This window comes from Coptis chinensis, chromosome 2 (genome assembly GCF_015680905.1).
Source record: "Coptis chinensis isolate HL-2020 chromosome 2, ASM1568090v1, whole genome shotgun sequence".
Lineage (NCBI taxonomy): Eukaryota > Viridiplantae > Streptophyta > Magnoliopsida > Ranunculales > Ranunculaceae > Coptis > Coptis chinensis.
In genome coordinates this window covers 87,472,821-87,497,978 of record NC_141457.1, presented here as the reverse complement: position 1 = coordinate 87,497,978, position 25,158 = coordinate 87,472,821, and the positions used below count along the sequence as shown (strand labels likewise).

At 36.1% G+C, this 25,158-nt stretch overlaps 1 protein-coding gene across 3 annotated transcripts; it reads left to right on the top strand.

Annotated features, from left to right (window-relative positions):
• Nucleotides 1-5,314: 5,314 nt before the first annotated feature.
• LOC147518632 (Mitogen activated protein kinase kinase kinase-like protein) lies at nt 5,315-24,812 on the top strand. 3 transcript variants are annotated; one of them, XM_086590436.1, is made up of 18 exons: nt 5,315-5,506; nt 9,387-9,448; nt 9,641-10,043; nt 10,911-11,117; nt 12,612-12,803; nt 13,302-13,561; nt 14,271-14,396; nt 14,595-14,684; nt 15,349-15,444; nt 17,294-17,380; nt 18,225-18,345; nt 20,554-20,842; nt 21,227-21,350; nt 21,437-21,456; nt 21,867-22,023; nt 23,948-24,236; nt 24,321-24,393; nt 24,480-24,812. In XM_086590436.1, exons 3-18 carry the CDS (start codon nt 9,789-9,791, stop codon nt 24,560-24,562), a joined length of 2,469 nt encoding a protein of 822 aa, XP_086446562.1. In that variant the 5' UTR covers nt 5,315-5,506; nt 9,387-9,448; nt 9,641-9,788; the 3' UTR covers nt 24,563-24,812. The 3 variants fall into 3 exon arrangements, with proteins under 3 accessions (XP_086446562.1, XP_086446561.1, XP_086446563.1); XM_086590435.1 differs by having other exon boundaries at nt 5,337-5,506; nt 20,542-20,842; XM_086590437.1 differs by lacking the exons at nt 23,948-24,236; nt 24,321-24,393; nt 24,480-24,812 and adding an exon at nt 22,154-22,387 and having other exon boundaries at nt 5,337-5,506; nt 20,542-20,842; nt 21,867-22,084.
• Nucleotides 24,813-25,158: the final 346 nt, after the last annotated feature.

Here is a 25,158-nt window from a genome sequence, read left to right as displayed (position 1 = left end):
ACGCTTAGGAAGTGAAAATCGGCACCGCCGATCCAATCAAATCTACCTAAATTGCTTATCATGCATGCTACCACCACGCTGCAATTTTCACAAAAAAAAAAAAAAAAAAAAAAGGAAAATAATTATTGTAACAACCAATCCAATCAAATTTCAAAGTAAATGGGGAGACATCCCCCGTTAGAAGAAATGTATATCACTTGTGCCAGATGGTGATCAATACAGCTATTGTTATAACGGGTCAAAACAATTCCATCAGCTCGTAACCATAAAAGGAAGGCCCATGACATGTGGAAGCTAATGAAATAAGATATATATATTGTAATAAAACAAATCATAAATTTTTTAAAAATAAAAATAAACTTTACCTTGTTATATGGCCTTTGAGTGATATCAAGTAGAATGCCAACATATGTTCGAGAAGTCCTATGCATCTGAGGGAAATTTTACAGGTTTTACAACCAAACCTTCTACTGAAATATCTACGACACTTGAATGAACTCATTTCAATAACTTCCATAAAGTGTACTTCCCAATTTGAGTCTCCGGTAAAATCTTGGTTTGTCTTCTTGACCTTTGCCACCATTGGCTTGAGTTGGTCCAATGAGAAAACATAAAGAAAGAGAAAAATGAAAACCCTCTGTTTAAAAAAAAATAATCCATTATGAGTAGAAACATATCCACCAAAGAACCAATATATCTACGAAATAAAGAATGGAGTCGTAAACTACCACTAAAGTATAGAACTCAAGAAAGAAAAGTTGAGAACCCATCTCTTCTTACATACTATTTTTTCAACTATTCCACGTTACTCTTCTTACATAGTAACCCAAATAAGATATTTAACCAACAACAATGCATGTGAACCCGGCCTGACCATGGGACATCTCATAAATTAATAGTAATATCAGCTCGTTCTGTATTTTTTGGTTTTGTGATCAGTACGACGTACATCACCACAAAGAATGCCATTTAAGTTTTTTGGTTTTGCTTTGTTCTTGTTTTGGTTCTCGATATAAATAAGAAGAAAGCTCGCTTCATTGAGAATTGAATTGCATAAAATAGTCAAACAACATCATTTAATTCCTACTGAAAATTAGGCGTACTGAAAATATAAAATGGAACATTCATAAAAATGGCCAAATTTCTATAAACATAAAGTAGCCTGTTGCTTCATTTTCAACTAAACAGAGTTTAATATGATTTATAGATTATTCATTAAGCCTCATAGTAAGCTAGTGACATCTAACTACTTTTTGAGGTAAATAAAATTCCAAATCATAAAACAATTAGTATTATGTGTACAAACCTTGGCTTCCTCGCATGTCTCGTGTAAATTTGTCTGCTGAACTCGTGCTTGCCAATCAACCAATTATGCTACCTTTTCCATTTCAGTTAATCCTTCAAACACCTAAGAAAGGAAGTAAATAGCCAAACAGCCATTTAGATATTGTACATTTATCATCACGTCTGCTATTCAATTATAGATTAATTGCTTCTGCTCTTATGTTGCAAGTTGTACAACAATATTTTGAATCATAATACCTCTATTAGAGTTTGTTATGATTCGAAATCAGCCACTCTAATTTCTTGGACATCACAATTCGCGCCGCTCCAACTTTTTGAATCACGAACTTCCTTATTATTATCCACATTTATGAAATTCCAAATGCAACAAAGCCCAAGAACCTGATTGCATACAAATCAGTTTAAACAGAGATAACTTACAAATATGAGTTGCCAATCAATTTGTATTCCTGTAATTGCATAAAAATCCATACTTCTTAAACTTAATAACAATAAATAAATCTATATTGCACACATACACAAAAAATGACGTATCAAGCGCCAAATTGGCTTCAATTTCAAACCAATACAACTACACAGTTAATACAGGAAAAAGATTGTGTTGAATGCTCATAGCTACTACAAAGATCATAGCATATACAAAGTAGATTATAAATTTTTTGAACAAAATCCTACAAACCTCATTGCTTTAGAATAACTTGGTAGAGATTAGAGACGGAGTTCTGAAAAACCAACATATTAAGGATTTGCTAAGCCTATACAACAAACATGAAAACCAATGCTGAGAAATTATGGACAGGTCGATCATAGTGAAATCCAAGCCTGAGAACCAAGGCACAAAATAATGTATGGAGAGACATGATTATAGCTACTACAAAGATCACAACATGTACAAAGTAGATTATAATTTTTTTTTTTGACAAAATCTTACAAACCTCATTGCTTTAGAATAACTTGGTAGAGATTGGAGATGGAGTTGTGAAAAACCAACATATTAAGGATTTGCTAAGCCTATACGGCAAACATGAAAACCAATGTTGAGAAATTATGGAGAGGTCGATCATAGTGAAATCCAAGCCTGAGAACCAAGGCACAAAATAATGTATGCAGAGACATGATTAGCATATTATACAAACACACACACACTCTCACGATATTCTAAAAAATTAAAATTTTGTGTTTCATTTGATTAAAGAGTGAAACAAAATCAGAAACAGATCCAAATCAATCCAATATACCAAATTCATTCTAATAATACCGGATTCGAGCCATAAGAAGAAGTTCAAGAGTGAAACCGAACTCACCAAAAAATATAAACTGGACGAAGATAAAATTATTCGAGGGATACACACAACGGGGAAAATCTGCAGAGTGCTTCTGAATCGAATTGACTGCAAACGAATGACGAACTTAAATACCAAGCATACAACATCAGAAAGTAAGTAAGTTCAAGACAGAGTGTTGAGTGCTTAAATTTTCAAATAAAAAGTAACTAAAAATGAATAACAATTATATTATACAACAGAAAAAAGTGCAAGGATGGCCCGATTTCTGGATCAATAATGATAAGAGAACTCTTACCCATTGGCGACATATGTTGATTATGAAGATAGATTATAACGTTGAACATTACAATTCTAAAGAGAGACAAAAAGAAAAATAGCTAATCGGGGGAAAAACAGAAACTGATGCTGGGGTTTAATTTCTGATTACCATTTTCCTTCGCCTTTTTTATTAGCAACTGATTCACTGGCGTTGGGGCATGAGTGTTCTTATGGGAGAGAGAGAGGCCGGTTTGGGAAAAAGATTGGAGAAGTTTCTTCTGTTGTGTGTGCATCTGTGTGTGCGTGTAGGGGGTGGGGAAGAGGAAGAGAGAACAATTATTGTGGAGTTCGATAGAGAGGAGAGGGAAAGGTTTTATGTTATGTTACTATAATTAAGACTCCTAATTAATTTCCACATTTAAGAATTTGATTTATTGCCCTAATCTCACGTGGAGGCAACTGTGACCCTCGATTTATCCTCTCTCAAACTAAATCCCAGCCGTTGGTCATAAAACCTCCCTCTCTTGTTATATTAGATGTGGGACTAAACATCTCAACACGTTGGCTATTTAAGATAAATCAAGACGATACTTTACATAGTCCAAATACGTTATTCGGTGTTAGACTTGGTAAGTTAGTTATTCAATGTATTTCGTTTTTTGATGTGGCTCACATACGAGCATATAGTATTTGATCTAACGAAACAATGATTTGGAAAAGGTAGTTAACCTAAACTTGATCTACCTATTGTCCCCCAAATTTTGTCCAAAAAATTAAAAGAAAAGTCACGGCATCGAACTACCGATAGTAAAATATGATAGTAGGCTGCCGAAATAATTTCTCAGCCATGACATCTCTAAGTAGTGAATCACTAATTGCCTAATTCAGCATAGTGCTACGTGAAACAAAAAAATTATTGTACATTAAAATTCTCTCTAAAAAAAATTATATGTAAACTCACGGTCACCGGGTTAAGTGGTGTGTGCCTCCAAATTTTAGTATGAATGGGTGATTTTTTGTGAATCGAACCGAAACCAGAACCAGATACGGTTCAGAGTGTGCCCTGTTTAGGAATTGGGGGTGTGTAGATAACATGACTCCACCTATATAGTTAGAATTAGGGCTGTCAAAGGGTTTTGATAACCGATAAAAAACAGTTTGGATTTTGGTAATTTGGTTTGTCCTCAACCCAGGAGCGGATTCAGGATTGTCACTCAAAGGGCTGCTACAACTAACATACACTACAAATATAATATATTTTTTGGGGTGAATTATACACTATTATAACTAGTATTTTTTTTGACTGAAAAGTTGGGTGTTCTGCACACCCCCGCCCCAACCTCAACCGAACCGAACTGATAAGATATTGGTTTCGAGTTTGTTCTCTACCGAACTGATATGAATCCGAACTGATAAGATGACATTTTAGTAATATTTATGATTAATTTTGTATATGTTTTATGGCTAAAATTAATCGATTTGATTTAAGATTTAATTAATTTTATAATTTTTGGTTTGGATTCGGTTTGCAATATATCTTATCGATTTAGTTTGGTTTAAGATGAAATATGATATTATCGATTCAGTTTCGATTTCGGTTTCGGTTTCGGTTTCAGATCCATGGACAGCTCTAGTCAGAATGACGAGAACTGGTAAACAAAAGTCACACTTTTAATCAGTGAGTGTAGTGTAACTTGTACTTTAGTGGTGGTTTTTTTTATGGTTGGGTCACTTGGGTGTATTCACGCTAATGAAAAGTTGTGGATGTTGGTGAGCCAACCATTTGCCAGCTGGCTGTCGGAGAGAGGGCAATGCCGCGTTGTACGTTCTCTCGAGGTGCACGTGATGAGAGTGAGTGTTCTACACAAAAGACACCAATCGCTTTCCTGCCATCTGAATTTAGCCAAACAATCAAGCAAAGCAACAAAAACTCACATCTTGTCTTGCTGGTCCAAGTACTATGTTACTTAATCTAGTACGGGCTGTAATTGGGTCCCATTAAAACCGCAAATTCAAATGATGGTTCTGCAAATGACGTTGATATCGATCATTCCATTCATTTGTATCGTTCTTCTAGGCTCATTTGGCTAAAAAACTTCAAAAGAAAGGTCTCGTAAGATTTGTTGACAATATTTTGTGTACCATGAAGTTGGCGCATTTTCAAGGGTCTAGTATAACTTTTAACTTACGTATCATCAACCTCAATTTGGTGAGAAATTAAAGCCCTTGAAATCTTGTTGAAAATTGTAAACTAGTTAGATACATAAATCAGATTTTGTTGTTATGCCATTACCCATTACACACGCTCACACCAACCAACTACTAAACTAGTGAAACAAAGTCGTTTTCGAGATACACACATATGAATCACGAGCAACAATTAAAATGACACAACCGTCCACCCGAGCTGACGAAACACCTAATAAATAATTATAAAAAAAGAAACTTTCCATTATAAATACTACCCAACTAAGCCTTCCTCTCTTTCCTCGCTTCGTTTCCTCGTCATTTCCTTCACATATCTTTTCTGTTTTTCAGTCTTCCTCTCTTTTTTTCTTTCTTCTCTCTCTTCAGCTCAGATTCACAAATCTAGTTTTTAGATTTCCACTCAAAATTTTCTCTACCTACTTCAAAAGATCAAATGCTTAGATCCACGGGTAAATTTCTCTCTCTCTCTCTCTCTCTCTTGATTTCTGTTACATAGATGTTGAATTGGAATGAATGTTTTTGTAATTAGTTACCGTGATTTATATTTCTAGGTTAGTTTTGATAATGTGATTGGGCGTTGTGGTTGTTTGATTAGTAAGATAAGGATCTTGCTAGTTATTTTTGTTTGGATAAGATTTGTTTGTCACTGTATTGTGTACTTGTGAATTTTTTTGAGTTTTATTGTGAAATTACAACTTTTTTAGAAATGTGGAAGTAGGGAGGTGATGTTGGAAGAAAATGTGTTATGGCACCAACTAATTTATAAATATTAATTACTGCAAATCTGATGTTGAGACCGCTATGCTATAATTGGGATTAGAAATAAATGATTGCCACCATGATCATCTGATTCGCTGAACTCATTGCGGAGCATTTTGGACCAACTCAACGTTTCGGGTTTTGTCTAGAACTTTTGGCTATGTGATGGAGATAAAGGGGATAGGAAATGATGTTTCTTTTGTAGTAGGGAAAACCATAAATGAAGCAAACCACATGCAACTGAAAAAGACAACAGCCACTTATGTTCAAGTGGTAATACTAGCTGTTTCGTTATTGACTTGGAGAAAGGCTTCGGGGGTGGTGGGGGACTTTTTTTTTTGTTGGTTTAATTTTAATATAATTAGTTATACAATCAAAGAAAAAGAGAGAAGTAAGATAGGATGAAATGCCTTACATTATTTTTTTTTGGACAAGTAGGATGAGATATCCTATGTTTTTTATTGGGCAAGTAGGATGAGAAATCCTACATTACATGGAAAGAAAGATAGGGAACTAAAGCTAATCCAAAAACCAACAATGCATCCCAGTAGGTCACAGTACATAGTGCCCGTCAAGGAATTTTATTTGAAGTCAATAGTACCGAATGGGGAATCCGTCCATACGTTCCAAGTCTTCAACCAAAGATGAATGAGTGCTTTGATTGAAATAATGATCCTTGGAATGTCTCATGTTCTTCTCTAGGTATAGGCGTCACATGATTACAAAGGATTTGATACTCCACTATCTTCTCCCCTTTGTAGAGTGGACTACTATAATCTAGAATGCTCAAATGACTTCACCTATTGGGGAATTACTCAATCCACCCAAAACTGATGAACACATTCACACAAACCTCTGAGGAATAATGACAATGGTTAAGAGTATGACTGACTGGCTCTCCATATAACAAGCACGAGTACATGTAAAAGGGTCATCAATAGTTAGGATTTTATTCCGACTTTCACACCAAATGGAAAAAGAGACTCATAAGACTTTGAGATATAGGTGATAGCAAAGTACGTATATGTTTAAAAAGACATATCAAAGCCTTGAGGCTCGCTGCCTCTGTGAAGCTTGAGGCGAGCCTCAGAGGTGCTTGAGGCTTAAGCCTCAATAAAAAAATATATAAATAATAGATTGAGGAAAAATGAGGTTTGAGGATGGAAGTTTGTGGTTTCTAATAGAATAAGGTGTTTTGATGCTTAAAACATAACCTAATGAGGATTTGTTAAACTTTAAAGAACTTATGAAGGGCTAAGTCAACAAAAAAACTGAAAAAATGGGAAAAAAAAGTATGAAAGTTTAGAAGCATGTGAGGCTTAAGCCCCAAGGTGCCAAGGTGCTTAAATCTGTAAAAGGCTTAAGGCGCACCTTGAGGCTTAAGCCTCAATGCGTATTTTTAAACCTAGATGAGAACAAAGGTCAAAATGGGAAGACCTGGAGGATAATTTCACATTCTTGCCAATAATCCAGAGGGGATAATCCCTATTTCATCTCCCAGAAGGAATAACATTCAAGCTACCCAAGAGGGAAGTGGCTCACTGTGTACTTTTCTTTGAGGGCGTTACAAACTGCCCAAGAGGGAAGTGACTCACTATATTGCCAGATTCACTCTTAGATTGGCCATTTGGACGTGAAAATGCCTATCTAAGGGTGCAGGTTGGTTCTGATCAAATTCACCGTTTTGAGCTTTCCAATATACTCTCTCTCTCTCTTCTCGCTATTTCTACGAGTGTGGCGAACATTGTGGAAAGAATCATGAGGGAGATCTTATGGGGAACAACTGGTGATGTTTGACACTATCACCTTATCTCATGGGATAGTGTTGCATGCCGATTGTGATGGGAGGTCTTGGTATTCAACGATTGAAAGAGATAAATATCTCTCTATTGTGTAAATGTATATGGAGATCTGTTGACCAAGGTTGTGACAATTTATGGAAGAGGTCATTAAAGATAAATATGGATTGGATGAGTATGGATGGTTCTCAAAGAAGGTGAATTGCTCGTATGGGTGGTATAATGAACTGCAAAGAGTTAATTGAGGCTGAAATTAGTTTCAATATTAGTGATGGCTCGAGGGTTTTGTTTTGGGAGGATAAGTGGGCCACAGAGAGACCCTTAAAACAGGTTTTCGGTAACATTGTTTGAGATTTCAGAGAACAAAAGGGCTACGGTTCAGCAGCATGTGGTTTGCATAGATGGAAGACGAAATCTGTTTTTCAGGCGGAGTTTATTCATAAAGAACTGCCGTAGCGGCGGTGAATTACTTTGTCTGATCTCGCGATATTGGTGAGTGATGAAGATGAATACAAAATGTGGAACGGCAAGAGTTCACCCCCAAGGCTATATATAATTTTCTAGAAGCCAAGAGAATTAGTGAACATCAGTTGGGTCCTGCAAACCTCCCCCATAAGGCTGTATGGAACAAATTGGTTCCTACGAAAGTTTGCTTCTTCGTGTGGGATCTTTTTTGGGGAAGAACTTTGACATCAAATAACCTTAGAAAGAGGGTGCATAGTATGGTAAAATGGTGTGTGATGTGTGCGCAAGAAGAAGAGAGTTTCCAACATCTTGTATTGGATTGCAACGTGGCTAAGAAAGCATGGGAATTCTCTCTCCTCTCTCCACTGTACACACGATACTTTGCTTGGGTTGAGAAGTATGTTCCTTAAGAAGCCTTCGGTGGGTTTATCGCCTACATGGATGTTGTTGAGTAAAACCATAGCTCATACTATTACGTGGAGCCGTGGACCATTTGTCTGGAAAGAAACCAAAGGATATTTGAAGATAAATTTTGCGATCCGAATTGTATTATTTGTAATTGCAAGTACGTTCTTTGGGTTGGGTATCTCATCTTCCTACTATTAGGAACGTGAGTTTTGATTCAATTGTAACGGATCAGAATGCTATTGTACAACTTTGATGTACACTTATGGGTAGTGTGAACCTCTCACATTGATATTCTAATGAAATCTTGTTTTATCAACTGAAAAATAAAAATAAAATGCCTAAGCCTCAACCATGATAGCCATAATTTGACCACATGAAATGACAAACATGTAGATTATTAAATAACATTCAAGCTACACCAAGAACAATAGTCTCTCCTGCAACCAATATCTTCCTAAAATCTATTCCCAACACCACCGCCAACCCCTCTAACCTATATCTCATATCTCTGCAAAGGACTTGAGGCCTCTGAATGGCTATTCAAATCCCACAACCGTAACATACCTCCTAGAGCCCTGCTATCCCAACCTGAGATAATCTCCCTGAATCTAAAATTAGTCACTTTTTTCCACAACCTTTTTTGTCTGCTTTCATTATAATAATATATATGTAATTATCAAAGGAAAGTTAAACTTGCAGCAAAATTTCAACTTAAGGGACTGTTTGAAGGTTGTTAATTGGTGGCAAAAACCATTATATATAGAAAACTGCATCTCTGGAAACCTTGTTTCACTTGTTTCCTGGTGCTATATGTTTATCTCCGAGTCCATGAGTGTTCATACATTGTAGTTTAGCTGTTTGGTTGATTATAACTTCAGTATTGTGTCTTCTCTTTTAGACTGACATTATGTTTTTGGAGCTGGCGCCTATCACGGAAAATCACTTGCATGCATTTTGGAGGTAGGAAAGATTTCTTGATTTATGTTTGTTTTGATTTTCAGTTCTTTATGACTGTTATGCGAGACTTTTTATAATCACTAAATCGTGACTGTTTTTTGTTGACTTCAAATATTATTTTGAAGTTCTATAAAATACTTTGACTCCTAATACTAAGTGTTGCTTATGTTTAAAGTGTTTGGCCTATATTCGCAGGTCATATGGCATTAAGGTCAAGGAGCTCTCAGTACAAGAAGTTCATAAATGTGTTCTTTGTAGTCTAAGCACTTGTATAGAGTCTGAATGGTCTTTTATGGGGTGAGAAGTGGGGCGAAATGGTTTTGCTTTTGAAGGCTTTAAGGAGATGGACGAGATGCGAGAAGATGCAGGGCCATTGGAACCAGAACCAGGGCTTTCTAATACTAATTGGTGGCCCTCAGGTTTTATGGAGAAATTCCAATCTGTTTCTCTGCTTTCTCCAGATGAAACTTTGAGTAGCAAAGAAGTACCTTGTGCTTCTGAGCAAGATGATTTGTCATTTCAGACAGCATCACAAATTCTTTGGACTACTGGAACATTTTCTGGACATATACCTAATGGGTTTTACTCTGTTATTCCGGTGAGCAGTAGCTTCTATTTCGTTGTTGTATATACAGCTATGTATTAACCCTGGGTTGCAGTGTTTTTTCATTGTCTAGCATATTGTTTAGTTAGATTGATTCTGCAAGAATGTGGTGTACAATGTACTTCCATGTGCGCGTTACATCCAAGTTCACAAGATATGATATAGATACTACTGGATACTGATGGAAAGGTTGTCGGCTAGTCCTGAACGCATGCCGGCTCTGTTCCAATATAATGCTTGTTCCTGTATCAGTTCTTAGCCAAATTATCATGGAGACTAATTCTCTTTTGTATCAGTATTTATATGTATCTATGCTTGTATATATACTTCATGGAATTGGTTCATAAATACTTTTCACAAGCTATTTCAACACGAGGATAGGACCCCAATCCTGCACGGTCCTCCATGGAGATCACAAAGAGAAAAGAAAAAATAAGAAAAGAAAATCAACTCATTTTTATAATTCTAATCTTATCAAAACCTGTAAACAAAAAATGTACTATCCAGAAATTGTCAAAAAATGGATAGTAGGTCCATATTAACTGCTTCAATTCAATAAAAGAAATTCATATTTAGGTATATGCTCTTTTGGATAATTGGTTAGTTGGGGTTTTCCCATCTTTGATACCAGTGCAAGGGCAGAAGAAGGCAGCTGAGTATAAGTATCTGTTTTTGGCATTAGTTTCTAGTTTCTACTTTTCTAGGAGTATTGTATTTTTGAGAATCTGTGCAGTTGATACTGATAATCTGTGCTGGCATAAGTTTCTTTCTTACGTCTCACTGAGTTACTGGAATCTATCTTTTATTTCCTTTTAAACTCATAATATTATGGTAATCATCTTATAAAGTTTCTGTGGGCAGGAAAAAAATCTCAAAGAAATTTTTGATAACACAATTCCTTCTCCGGATGATCTTTATGCGTTGGGTGTGGAGGGTCATAGATCTGAAATTATTCTTGTAGATGCAAACAGAGATAAGAAGCTTTCCATGCTAAAGCAACTCATTGTAGCCTTGGTGAAAGGATTGAACTCTAATCCTGCTGCTATGATAAAAAAGATTGCTGGATTGGTGAGTATTTTATATATGTCTTATAGTTTCTAATATTTGTTAGGTTACATGGACACGCCATATTTTGAAAAAATTCTGTGTCAGATACGTATCCACATGTCCGTGTCGGACACATATTGTATGTAATTTACCTCGAATTTTGAATTTTCTTTTTCATTTTCTTTCTAAACAGTCAAATACATAGGATATGGTATAATGGACCTAATGATAAGGAGAATCGAATGTGTATGCAATGGAATGAATGGATCAATTAAATAGAATTTTCTAACAGTTTAGTAATAATACACATTTTAAGTTGAAGATATATCCTGGTTGATTGAGACACCACTAGAGGAGCCTTTTTTTGGCTAATCATTTATCGTTTTTACCGCTCTCTAGCGTCTTAAGGTTTAACTTCATCTTCTTACAAAATCAGTCCTTAAAGAAGAACACTCTCGTCAGTTACAATGCTAAGAACTACTTAAGAAAAGCATTTTTCTGAGCCTTCTCAAAGTTCGCTGAGCTATTGATCCCTTAAATGGTTTCATAAGGATAACTTCAGATAAACGTGTCTTTAGTATGATGCTGCAAATCTATCTGAAATTCTGAACTACAGATTAATTCCTAAGTATTACGTTGGACCTACTACGATTAACTGCTTATACCTGAGTCACATTTCCTTGGAGAGGGGAGATTGAAACAAAGATGTCTTCTTATGTGAAAATTGTGTGCTGAGATATTTGCTTCTTGCACTTGGGACTTTGGAAGCCATTGGTTGCCTTCTCGAGTCCTGTTTATCACTTTATCCTGCCACTATCGATTTTGATTTTGTTAACAGCTAAAACCTTCTTCATGTTGTTATCATCAATTGTAAACCCATTGAGCACGATCAGTACTGTACACAGACTAAATAGTAATAGAGTTTGTAACCTTTATCTGACTCGCAGTATTTTCCCATAGCTGAATGCTCTTTCACAGTACTTTTTTGGGTGTTGGTGTGCCAGACAAGATATTGACTGGTGGGTCAACCTCTAATCCTCTATAACTGACAATTTGGCATTCATTTGTTTTAGCGCATAAGTTCAAAGGAGAGAGTCTTAACACACTTTTGTCTAATCCCCTCTCTTTTGTTTTAATCATCTTTTTATAAATTATTTTGTTTCTGTTAGCGTGCAATATATAATTTCAATTCTCAGAATAAACTTTCATGACCATGACCCCTTAAACATTTCTTCTCCCTTTGTTTACTTGATTTCATAAAATTGTATTTTTTATTTGGTTGCTCTATAGATGAGGTAGTTTGTTTTGCATCCACCAATTTATATTTTACTTCAACTGTTCCCTTGAAAGCATGGATGCAATGCATTATTTTTTTCAACGGAAGATTATCCAGAAATTCCTGTAATACAATACATTTGTGCACTGTCTTTTTTCCTTTCGTGATTAATATTGGGATTCTTCCCCCTCTCTGTAATCAGTATTTGATCTCATGCTTACCACACAATGCTTTGCCAGGTTTCTGATTTTTATAAGCGTCCAAGTTCGGAATTAAGTCCTGCAAAAGCTGCAATGGATGAAAGCTCTCATATGTTTGAGAACCGCGGTGGGCAGCTGTTGGGGCAGATAAGGCATGGTTCATGCCGTCCCCGAGCTATCCTGTTCAAAGTTCTTGCAGATACTGTGGGTCTTGAGAGTAGGCTTATGGTGGTAAGAGTGCTACTGTGCTACACCCTCATCTCTCTCTTTCTCTCTCACTCTGTGTGTGTGTGTGTGTGTGGTAGACTGGTAGTTGCTCCATGTGGTTTTTTTAAAATTCTTTTCATTTACTGTTGTATTTGCCTCCAGTCCACTCTGGTTGTAGTTTTTTTTTTGTTTTCTTGGTAAAGTTCAATTGAACTCCTTTGGAAGTCAAGTTGCAACTTGATAGAAGTTGCAAATGATGATTGTATGTAGCAAGATGTTACTAGACCATGATAAGACATGTCCCTCAAATTACAAGTTTATCGCAATTACACATAAAGTCAGTAAAGCCCCACTCTCTGAAAGCTTTGACAAGCACTAGCCAAATGAACAAAGCCTCTTTTACCTCCTTCACTATCTTGTGAGATTTAGTCGTCAAACCATGATACAAATGTTCCTGTTTTGATTAATTTATTTCGTCCTAGCTAATCTGTTAGCTCTTATCGTGTTTATTTATCTTGTTAGGGTCTGCCTAGTGATGGAGCTATTGAGCGTGCAGATTCGTACAAGCATATGTCTGTGATAGTTGTACTGAAGTCTGTCGAACTACTTGTTGATCTTATGCGGTTCCCTGGCCAGCTAATACCCTGTTCAACCAGGGCAATCTTCATGTCTCATATTGCTGCTGCAGGGGAAAGTGACTCTGCTGAGAATGACTCCTGTGATTCTCCGCTTGAACCGAACAGTCCCCTATATGGATATGCAGATAGAGCAGACGCTGAATGGTACAAATATTATACTCCCTGGCCTTTTCTTCTATCAGAATATGAGTTTAATCAGCAGTTCATAACCCAAAATAGAAAGAGAATGGCCAGAAACCTTCTTCAGTGGAATCCCACACACAAGACAATAACACAAGAAACCCTGCCTATAGAAGGACTCCATCTCCTTGCACTAGGCAAACAACTTCGGACAAGAAAATCTAACTTGCAAAATAAAAATAACTGCCCTGTTCTTCTAGTAGAAGTGTCAATCAATCAGAGTGAAGTTTGAAGGTGTCAAGTGGCAGGCTGGTCAAGCCTTTGAGGGCTTTGCCCATGTATTGTGATCAATTTACTCCACCGCTTGTGGAAAGGGAAAGGACGGGTGTTAAGGTGTTAAATTTTGAAGAGATCTGTAATCCACATTAATAGCTAACTCAGCCTTTCCCTCAAAGTTATCAGTCATAAACATGAAGCAGTGCTTTGCTAGAGTTTAAAACCTTTTGGTGTCTTGCACTGCCTTACTGGGTCATGCCAATTGTCAACTACTTGGATAAAGGAGAACATCTAGTACAAAGAAACCCATAGAAGGACCATGATCATGATATAAGGTTCTAAAGTCATCTAGAGCAAGCAATCTTGTTATCCCTCCCTTATATCTACTCTTTGTTTTGAGATGCTTATGCTCTTTATCTCTGTATCTTCTGGCCAAAATGTGGCCATTTTATTGCAGTCTTGAACAAGATGAGGCAGTTCAACCCTTGTACCACCGGAGACTAGAAGCATCTTCAAACGTAGCAGGTCCTTCATTACGTAATGTAATGTTGCGGCCCACAACTTCTTTGGACCGAAAGCTAAGGTAGGGTTACTCGTAATGGTTGCACATCAAATCAGAAATAATTTTGAATTACCCTTGACATTCTGTTCACAGTCTTTCTGGACAATGTTTCCAGCTTAGTGCATTTTCCCGTTGTAGTGAATGCTGTATCATTTCCATCTTGTTCAAGGTAAAGTTACTTTTACAAGACCGTAACTTAATCTCTTTTCACTGAAGCAGTTTATCACATAGTGAACCCAATATTGCCAACACTTTTTGGCGTCGTAGTCGGAGGAAAGTTGTTGCGGAACAACGGACCGCTAGTTCAAGGTCTCTCTTTCTCACCCCCTTTTTTTTCATTATTATAATTACTTTGTTAAATTTCTCTTAGTACGAGTTTATTTGCTTTGCTTATGTAAGTTATGCCCTGATACATTTGAATACTTCAAGAAATATTGGAAGTTACTTCCCGTTTTGCTGTATATGACAAGAATTTTAGAACTTCCAATTCAAACTGTTGTGAGATAAACAGTCAGTATAAATCCTGGGGCCTTCCCACTCATTTCCAATCAGTTTTCAGTTTTCTGCTCCAAAGTTTGTATGGTATGAGAGCAGGCTATGTTTGCTAAATGCTCCATGTCACACATTAGAATAAAAGTCCATGTTTTAGGCTCAAGTCTCGCCACATGTGAGGGGGCGTGTTGAGATAAATAGTCCCACATCGGTAGTTTAAAGCCATGTATCAAAATATAATATAAATATACTGATTTACAGAAAAGTTTATTCATTATTTGCATCGACACTAATTATTCCTTCAAATCTTTCGGAAGTGACATAATTGAAGCCGCACATTGTGAGAAAAAAAGAAAAAGAAATAGCAACAAGCCAACAATCGTAATAGTTTAGTATTATAATGTCTATTGTTTTTATCATAATATTTTGATTTCCTCTTTATTCTAAAGCTTTGGTATCTTGGTACTTTTTCCCTTTGCAGTCCTGAGCATCCTTTACTTCGAGCACGTGGGCGTTCCATGCTTAGCGGTGGTAGGCAGTCATTTAGAGAATATGTGGATGATATGGCTCCTTCAAGGTCTATACTTCTAGCGACGTTGTACCTACTATTATTAACTTTAAGTGGTTATAAAGACTCCCTTTGTTTCTCGAGTGATGGATAAATATACTATTTTGTAGTTGGTCATGAGTGTGTTTCGTTGTCTTTTGTTTTGTTTCTTGATGCGTTTAGTGTTCTTATCTCTGTTTATGCACCACTATTTTGTATTAGAAGGTTGTTGCATAAATTGTCGTACTGGCTTTCTGCTACCCATATTGTGGTAAGCTCCACCTCACAAATTGTACTTTGCTAATCCTTAACTGTACTTTGCCTAGTCTATATGAAAATGATAAAAGTTCAGATTATATTGGAATATCCTAGACACAGTTCTTTGGTTGTTATAATAGATATTGGAGACTGATTTCACACTCTTTTGATTGTGAAGAGCGTACATCTTTTCACATTGAATTTTGGGAAGTTTTTAAGCATGTTATTAACTGGAGAGGTTCTTGTTTTTACTTGGTACAGTATCTCTGGGTGGCATAGTTACCTAAGACACGAGATATTGTGTACAATACCATAAGAAATGAGCACAAGACAAATAGTTTAAGAAGACGATTCTATCAATAAATGCCTTATTATATCAGTGGTTTAAAGTCTTCAAAGAGTTTAAAGGATGTTTCTTTGAGTCTTTTGTAGCTAGGAGGGATCATCTTATGTTCTTAGACATAAGGCGATGGTGGAGTTCTTGATTTTTTCTTATGTAGTTTCTTTTATTGTAAATGTTTTTATTCTTGTTTCTTTCTTGTAATGTAGGCCTTCTCAGCCTACTTCTCCTTTATTAATGATATTTCACTTTACCGAGCAAAAAGAAAAAAAAAGAAATGAACACAAGACAAATAGTTATTATGGAACACCAATCATATTCGTGGACCCTTTTTTGTTCCCTGATTGGTTAAGTTTATCTACAACAAATACATTCAATTATAAGCTATCCCTATAACATAAGAAAGAAACAAGCTGAAAACAAAAAACATGAAACACTACTTGTTGACAATAAGTTTTCTCCCCATAAAAGCAAGTGTCTTTTTATTTCTTCTTTGATTTTATTTTTTTCTGAGCGTTTCTGTCCCATTTGCTCCTACTTTCCCTGCTCATCTTTGATCTTGATTAATCAAATCAAAAGTTAGAATTTTGTTTCTCGATGGATGGTGTCTTTTAACAAAATTTAGTGTATAGTATCAACCGTAAGAATTGTTACCGTGCCAAGTAAAATAAGAACAGATCAAAGTATCTAGTTTGTCATTAAGTCTTCATTTGAAGATGTTTTATGTCTCTTGTGTCTTCCCATGGGATTTAACGAATTCTTCCAAAGTTGATTTTATCTGCTGGTACACAAGTACTTTCTGTTGCGATGGGTGTTGACCATGAATATGCTGTTGGGCATCTTTTCGGGAACTTCGCTGAGAATGGGCCAGAAAGTATAGTGTTCACAACCATAATCTCCTTCTATTTCATTAGGGTATTTATTTATCTTAGATGGTCTTTTCTCACCAAAATTTGAAAAGTTGTGAACATTTTTAGTATATGGCAACCGCTATTGAATGTTAGTGTATATGCGAACGTATAAGGGAATCCTTAACCATTGTTGCTTAATTCGTACACTGGGATTCTGCTCATTCCATTGGCTGCGTTCCTTTCCTCATGTATTGTTTATTTTTGTTCTTTCTTGAGCTAATTAATGTCTTATTTGCCAATGGAATCTTTGGTCGAGAAAAACAAAATGGATAATCGTTACATTTTCAGCGAACTGAGTCGAGAGGAATGTTTTATTACATAGACTTGTTTGTTTCTGTTACTGATTAAATGTGCCTGATTGAATTCCCAGGTCGGATGGTGCATCAGTATCAGAAGTGCGTAGAATAAGGCGTCGGAGCATTAGCATCACTCCAGAAATTGGCGATGATATCGTAAGGTTGACTTTTACTTTACTATGTGACTTAATGTTATTTCACATAGAATAGTAGGTGTTGAGAAAAATACAGCCTTTTGCATGATTCTCTGGTCCATTTGGTGGTTCTCAATTTTCTTTGCACTTGGAGTCTCTTGTTGTTTATTCATGTTGGTTGAGCCTTTTTTATTTGATTGTGTAATATTCATTTATTATTTTCACTGTTAGAGATTATTCCTCGCAGAAAGTGTATTCGCTTTTGTCTATACAGAATGGATGGATATCTCACATTTATCTAGGTTCTGTTTGATTGACCCAGATTTTTCCTTGCTGGAACCACTAGCTTTGTTTGAAATTTTTAAGGAAACATGGGAGAAGATGTTCTTTTTGTAGAGATGTTCTTTATGGTTAGTAGATTAGGTTTTAAATCATTTTGTAGGTGAAGTTGTGGGTTGTTTTAGATTTGGTCCTTATTTAAGGTCCCTTTAGGAAGCGGGCTATATATATATTTTATTTTTATTTTTTTTAATTTATTTTTTCTCATCATCAAATTGTGAAAAATGGTGAATGGTAACACGAGTCATTGAGGTTTAAGGATCGAAGAGTAATACTTGGTTAATATTCAACATCATCAAAGAATAGTTAGGGAAGCATGGACCCTGACTGCTCCTCCGAAAGTGAAAAGCTCAAACTAAATATTTATTTTCTATAACAACTATGTAATTTGAGAATTTTCTGTAATATCTAGTTGTATCTCGTTGTATTTTAAATTCCTATTTTTCTTTTTCATTTCCTTTTTTGAATTGATCTTACTTTTACCTGTTCCATTTATGTCATGCTTTAACTCTTTTAGTGAAATTGTTTCTAGGGCTGTGCGAGCAATGAACGAAACACTCAAACAAAACCGCCTTCTAAAGGAACAAGGTGATGATGGATCAACATCTTACTCCCCAAATGATAAAAGCGACAGTCCAGGTCTTAGGAAAAATGTATGTTTTCTTATTCCTTTTCTTTTGGGCGCTTAATTTTCATATGATTATAGTATTTTGTTCATAAAATTTTGAAATGCTTTCACTAATCCTGCTGTATTGTGATATCTTACCGCTTTGTATAAATGACGCGTTTTGTGAGTCTCGCTGCCCTCTTGGGTAGCATGGAACTTCAGTGGGATGTGGGTACTTGTATTGTCGTTGCTGAGAGGGATAATTTGAGTCTTGCTACCCTCTTGGGGAGTTTGGAATCTATTCCCTCTGCGTGACCGAGTAGAGGCTGCTGTATTTGGGCGTTCGTTAATACAAGTCTTTTTACTTTGTCTTTTACCAACATCTTCCGACCTCACATCGAGTCAGTTTCAACCTTGGCTTTCCTAGCTATTCGGTTTTTCTATTCTACTACATTGTAGGATATACAGAACATGCATATCTCATTCTCTTTTTGATTATATGTAAAGAAATCTACCTTTATCCAAAAAAAGAAAGAAATGTGTTTTATGCATAATTGATGCCTGAGGAACATTGTAAACTGTATACAACATTGGCTACTCTCGAAGTAAGCTTGTTTCTTGTCCCATTTCATTTATTACTTAAATTTTAACTGATCAGCTCATTTGAACGTTTTTAACATTTCCATTAGAGGGTTGCAAACTCGAAATTTCTGGACCATCAAAAAAGTTCAAAGTTGGAATTTTTGTAACAGGGTTAGTGGTTCTTGAATGAGCTGAATTTTTCAGGAGATGATCTTCATGATTTGGTAGATCATATCCCCAAAATATTACCCTTTAATTCATCTTGTAGGGAGTGATGTATGAAGTTTGTTATGAAAAAAATATGGAATCCTACTCCTATATATGGTCACACCTATTTATAAAGGTAAATTTTTTAAATAGCATGAATTCTTTGTTAGTGGGGCCAGTACTATATTAGGTCAGATATTGAAGCGTGTTGTTCTAACAACTACCAATCTCTTGTTTTGCTAGATCTTTAGTTATTTCCATTATCATAGTTGTTCCCTTGTGCTATTGTTTTGCTAGCTCAGTAGCTCGTTTTGCTGTGGTGAACATTATTTCTTTTGACGAGTGTGCTTCTGTGTTTGTTACATTCATATGCGCATTATAAAATTCTACCGTGAACTTGCTATAATGAGTTTTTAACTATTTAGTACCACGAACTTTCATTTTTTTTCCTAAATAGTACCCGAACTTTTTTTCTTGCCTATTAGTACCATGAACTTCCAATTTTTCCGATTTGATATATTTAAACGTTTATCTGACCAAAATGCCTCTTTTTTTTTTTTTTTTGTAACTAAGTGTATCTTCTTCGTCCACCCCTACCACCACCTCCACCCCCGCCACCGCCAACCAAAACTTTTTTTTATCTAAAAAAAGGTGGAGTGGTGGATGAAGAAGATATATAATCACCATTGGATTCATGGATGACTCTATTGGGATGGGTTAGATGACCATAGTAACCCAAGTGATGGAGTGGCAATTTGGAAATTAAAGACACAAGGACATTTTGGTCATCAGAAAATAGAAATTAGTCATTTAGTACCAAATTGTAAGAAATTGGAAGTTCGTGGTACTGACAAGTGAGAAAAAAAATTCGGGTACCATTTAGGAAAAAAAATGAAAGCATGGTACTAAATAGTTAAAAACTCTGCTATAATTCGAGCAGATGATGTTGTCTCTAACAGGACATCAACCATTATTTCACTTAATCTTTACACTGTAATGCCTTTGGTATTTACTCTGCTTTTTGAATTGCTTCATCATAAACTTACTGCTAATACATTCGTTTAGCGCGTCTTGTCATTGTGTAAGTTCTGTTGATTGATTTTTCAAAACTGTCTGTCTTCAGCCTTTGTTTTAAATCATATATGCCAACAGGGCTTGTGAAATTGTAGTACATGTTTCTTTTTTGGTAGGTGGTCATTGGTCAGTACTTGCATGCCTGTTTAATTCCCTTTGTTTTAAATCATATATGCCAACAGGGCTCGTGAAATTGTAGTACATGTTTCTTTTTTGGTAGGTGGTCATTGGTCAGTACTTGCATACCTGTTTAATTCCCTCTGTTTTAAATCATATATGCCAACAGGGCTCGTGAAATTGTAGTACATGTTTCTTTTTTGGTAGGTGGTCATTGGTCAGTACTTGCATACCTGTTTAATTCACTTACATTACCATCTAGTTTTCATGGCAGGTATCTACTTTTCGTGTTGATGGGCATGACGAAATATCGGGTGCCTATAGTCTTCCCAGGAAGCAAATGGCGTCTCAGACAGCAATATCATTGCCTTCATCTCCGCATGAATATAGAGTTCAAGGTTCTGAGACGAGTACCGATGCAGGATTTGTAGGAAATGCTGAACTATTGTCCGCATGGAACAGAGTTCTTGAGTCGTCTACGTCACAGAACAGGCCACTGTTACCATATCAAGAGTGGAATATTACTTTTTCAGAGTTAACTGTTGGAACTCGTGTTGGAATTGGTAAGCATCATATTAATATTTTTGTACCCACCTTTAAAATACTTGGTGATGGCTGTGATGCTTCTCAATTTGGCAACACTCATGGTGTTGATTTTGGCATCAACTTCAGTTTTACAAACTGTTGTTGCATTTTCTTCTTAAGTCGCTGCGTGCTTGTAAATTCTTTTTTTTTTTGGTATTATCCTGATTTCAATTGTTTATGAGTTGATTTGATTTTGATAACACATCTTGATTAGCTAATTCTATCAGTAAAAGAGTGCTGGCTACAGTAACAAGAAAATAGTTTGTGGTCGTCAGTGTTTCATCAGACAAGATAATCAGTGTGACCGCCCGAAAATTGAACGTTTTTTGTAATTAGCATTTTAAAGTTAGAATTTATTCTAGGGTTCTTTGGAGAAGTTTTCCGTGGTATATGGAATGGGACAGACGTTGCAATCAAGATTTTCCTTGAGCAAGACTTGACAACTGAAAACATGGAAGATTTCTGCAATGAAATATCTATTTTAAGGTATCGTTTCATTGTAACTGAGAAATGCACATCATTTCACTCTCCATTATTTTTATCTGATACATTGTTTTTCTATTTTTTCCCAGCCGTCTTCGCCACCCAAATGGTACTTTTCTACACTTGTAGTTCCTTGCTTATGATTAGTTGATAAAAGGTTGTGGCATACAAGAACGACTTGCATGTTTGGAAGTAACATGGATTAGTTTGTTTCAGTGGAGATACTTCACAAGCAAACACACACACACTCTATTCTTTTTCGCTGTAGGTTTATCCCAAACGAAGTGAGTTTTGGGCCAGCAACGCTTAAACTCACTTGTCCGTCTGTCCGCTACATCACACATTTTTTTTCTCCAAAACACCACCTCAAATTCTGTTTTTCTGAATCCTCTTCTTTGTTCGGCTCACACCTTTTTACGGTATACTAGTTGTATAAGCCTAGATATTGTACCTAGTATACTACTCTAGTCTCTTAGATGAATTTCCTTTTTCATTGAGAAAATTTTGTATTTTTTGCAGTAATTCTATTTCTCGGGGCATGCACACAGCCTCCTCACTTGTCTATGGTTACTGAATACATGGAGATGGGATCCCTATACTATTTGATACATATGAGTGGCCAGAAAAAGAGACTCAGTTGGCGTAGGAGACTGAAGATGCTTCGTGACATATGCAGGTTGGTCCAACCTGCACCTGTCTAATTTAGGATTTCCAAGCATGCCTTGTTGCTTAAGAAGGCATATGTCACTTGTTCCAAGATGTCTTCTTAAGAAGGCATATGTCACAGCCTCCTCACTTGTTCCAAGATGTCTTCTGCACTTTTCTTGGTTTCTATTTTCTTTTGAACTTGGACATTTTTTCTTTAAAGGTTTATCACGCCTGTTCCATCTTCACTTTCAGTGTGCAAGTACTGATATTACATATACACAGTCTAAAGGACTGCTGATATGCATATGCATTCACTAGAATATTGTGAAGAAAAAGAACTCAATAGTTTGTCTGTTCAAGCTCTTGGTAGACTGAAGTGATAGGAACAAATTAATCCTTTACATTGTTTTTTGTAAGGACATTAGACCATTATATGCAAAGTGAATCAAACCTAGTTTTAACTTAGTAAGTGTTCCTTTAGTGGATCAACCTCTCCCTTACACTGGTTCCTCCATTATTATTCTATAAGCTGGTTGATCTATTGCATTAAGTTAAAATTTACATCGTGAACCTGTGTTAGTGGCTTCCCTTTTCCACTACAGGGTCTTGGTTTAAGAACCGAAAATTCCATCGAGTTAATAGTTGTGATGGATCCGGAACCTTTGGAGCCCAAAAGATTTTATTTTAAAATATCTGCAACTACTTCTGTCTATTTGTTGATGTAAAATTCAGGAGAAAAATCATGTATTGGTAAAATCATACTACAGAATCGATGAATTTTATATTGGTAAGAGCATTCATGCAGCGTTAGCAGTGAGTATATATTAAAGGTTTAGGTCTCATAGATGTCCTTATTGGGTTGAAATATCATTAAAGTTGTTCTTGGTTTTCATTTTATTCTATTTTATTTTTCTTCTTCGGCTTTTGTTTTTGAAGTTATATATTTACCCTCCATAAATTCAATAGAGTAGGAGTAAGGAGATAGTTTGGCCAGATAGTTTGGTGAAGTCATATAACTGAGAACACATATCGTGGTCTCGAAATGGCTAGGGATTGTCTGCCACAACATAAAAAGCCAAAAAGAATATGGGTACCTTGTCTCTCATAATTGTCGTTCAATAAATCTAATCGAATTCCCAAGGAAGGTACATTTTTTCTTTTATGGTTTGCTTTTCTGTTACTCTTCTTGAGGGTATGTAGGTATACATATGTTGTCATCCTTGATCATTAACTTTTGCTGTTGATCTTGGTATTGATGTAATATTTTCTATATCAATGTAATAGCTTTTATTGGTTAAAAAGGAAGGCACATTTTCACTTTGACTTCCATAACAATTATCAGGGTAAAAACGATTAAGATAATAAGTAAAAGTTGGCAATGTAAAGTTCAAGAAAAACAGCCTCTGACATGTAGACACGTCTTACAGTTGATTGTATCATCTGCAACTTACCCCCAGTCCGGTAGCATCATGGAGACTGGGAACATATTTGACTTGAGAGTGGCTGATGTAGGTGGATGCAAAGTAGTAAATCCCTTTATTATATTTATTCTATCCTCATTGATTATTATATCATGGAAATTCAGTAGGAAGAGACGAGATAACTGCCTTTTGAATTGTGCTGACTATATTAGTAGTATTAGGTAGGTAATTTGTGTATAGTTTTGTAGTGGGATACCTTTTACTTCTTATTTTGCTGAAGTCTTCTGCTTGTCTAATTAATAGCCTGTGTGTACGATTAAGCCAAAGTAAAATATTGAGTTAAGCACTTTGTATCTAAATCTGGTTCAATTAAGCATAACTAAGGCAGTTTGTTTGTCCCTTAGTAATGCAGGTAGTTCAATTAAGCTAACTGCTAAAATTTCATGGTCTTTTGATGATGTCTAATCGCTTAGTTCATCACTATGAGAATGGAAATTCTAACTGACTATGGTTCTCTGCTTGCAAATCAAGGGGTTTGCTGTGTATACACCGAATGAAGATAGCTCATCGCGATCTAAAAAGTGCAAATTGCCTTGTTAACAAGCACTGGACAGTCAAGATTTGTGATTTTGGCCTTTCACGTGTAATGACCGATGGTCCCACAAGAGATTCCTCGTCTGCTGGAACTCCAGAATGGATGGCTCCTGAGCTTATCCGTAATGAACCATTCACAGAGAAATGTGATGTGTTCAGTCTTGGGGTGATTATGTGGGAGCTTTGTACTTTGAGTCGACCGTGGGAAGGTGTACCATCAATGCAAGTGAGTAATCTGTAGGTGCTTAATAATGAAAAGATGCTAGGGTTTCCTGGTTTTTGACAAAAACTTGTCTACCCCATTGTTCAGGTTGTTTATGCAGTTGCTAATGAAGGATCACGGCTGGAGATTCCTGAAGGTCCCCTGGGCAAGTTGATTGCAGGTCTGGCAAAACTTGTATCTGTATTGTTCCCACCATGGCGAACAACTGTGTCAGAATCTCACATTTTTATTGAACTCTTATTGCAGATTGTTGGGCTGAACCAGATGAAAGACCAAGCTGTGAGGAGATACTCACCCGTTTGCTTGACTGCGAGTACACGCTTTGTTGATTTTAAGTGTTTTTGTATAGAGAACTTTGTCTGCTCAATTGTATATTATCAATGCTTTGTCTTTCTACCTGCCGTATATCACCAGTTTTCGGCACTTCATAGCTGTCTTTATCTTTTTGAAAAAAAAATGAAGAAAAAAAGCATTTAGTGTCCACATTAAACTTGAAACGCGTTGAAGTATGAGCTTCCTTTCGTCTGCAGAGGTGGTTGTGCCAATTTGGTGTTTATAGAAACCTACAATTTTTGTTTACTTAAACAAAACAATGAAATGCAAATAATGAATGCATAAATTAAGTGTTGGCGAGTGGTGACGTTGAATTGGCAGACTGGCAAGTGTTAAGTTCCTTGGTGTAATAGTGTGACAGAAGGTTCTCATGGCAAGTTATGTCAAAGCGCTTGTGTCTAAAAGATACACCATTATCAATATCAAGCCATGGAATTAAGATTACACTAGATTAAGTGTAGATACGCTTGTTTTAGCGAAAAAAAAGTGTAGATACGCTCATACGCAAGGAACCCACGAATTGCCTTCATGATACACCAAAGACCAGTGTACTACTGTACTTCCTCAAGTTGCTGGGAATTCATTTACATTT

Excerpts from the sequence above, each read along its gene's own strand:
- LOC147518632 (XM_086590435.1), top strand. The coding sequence starts at position 9,789 with ATGGACGAGATGCGAGAAGATGCAGGGCCATTGGAACCAGAACCAGGG. Across the intron at positions 10,044-10,910 it reads GGTTTTACTCTGTTATTCCG|GAAAAAAATCTCAAAGAAAT; the intron begins GTGAGCAGTAGC and ends TTCTGTGGGCAG. Across the intron at positions 21,457-21,866 it reads CCGTCTTCGCCACCCAAATG|TAATTCTATTTCTCGGGGCA; the intron begins GTACTTTTCTAC and ends TATTTTTTGCAG.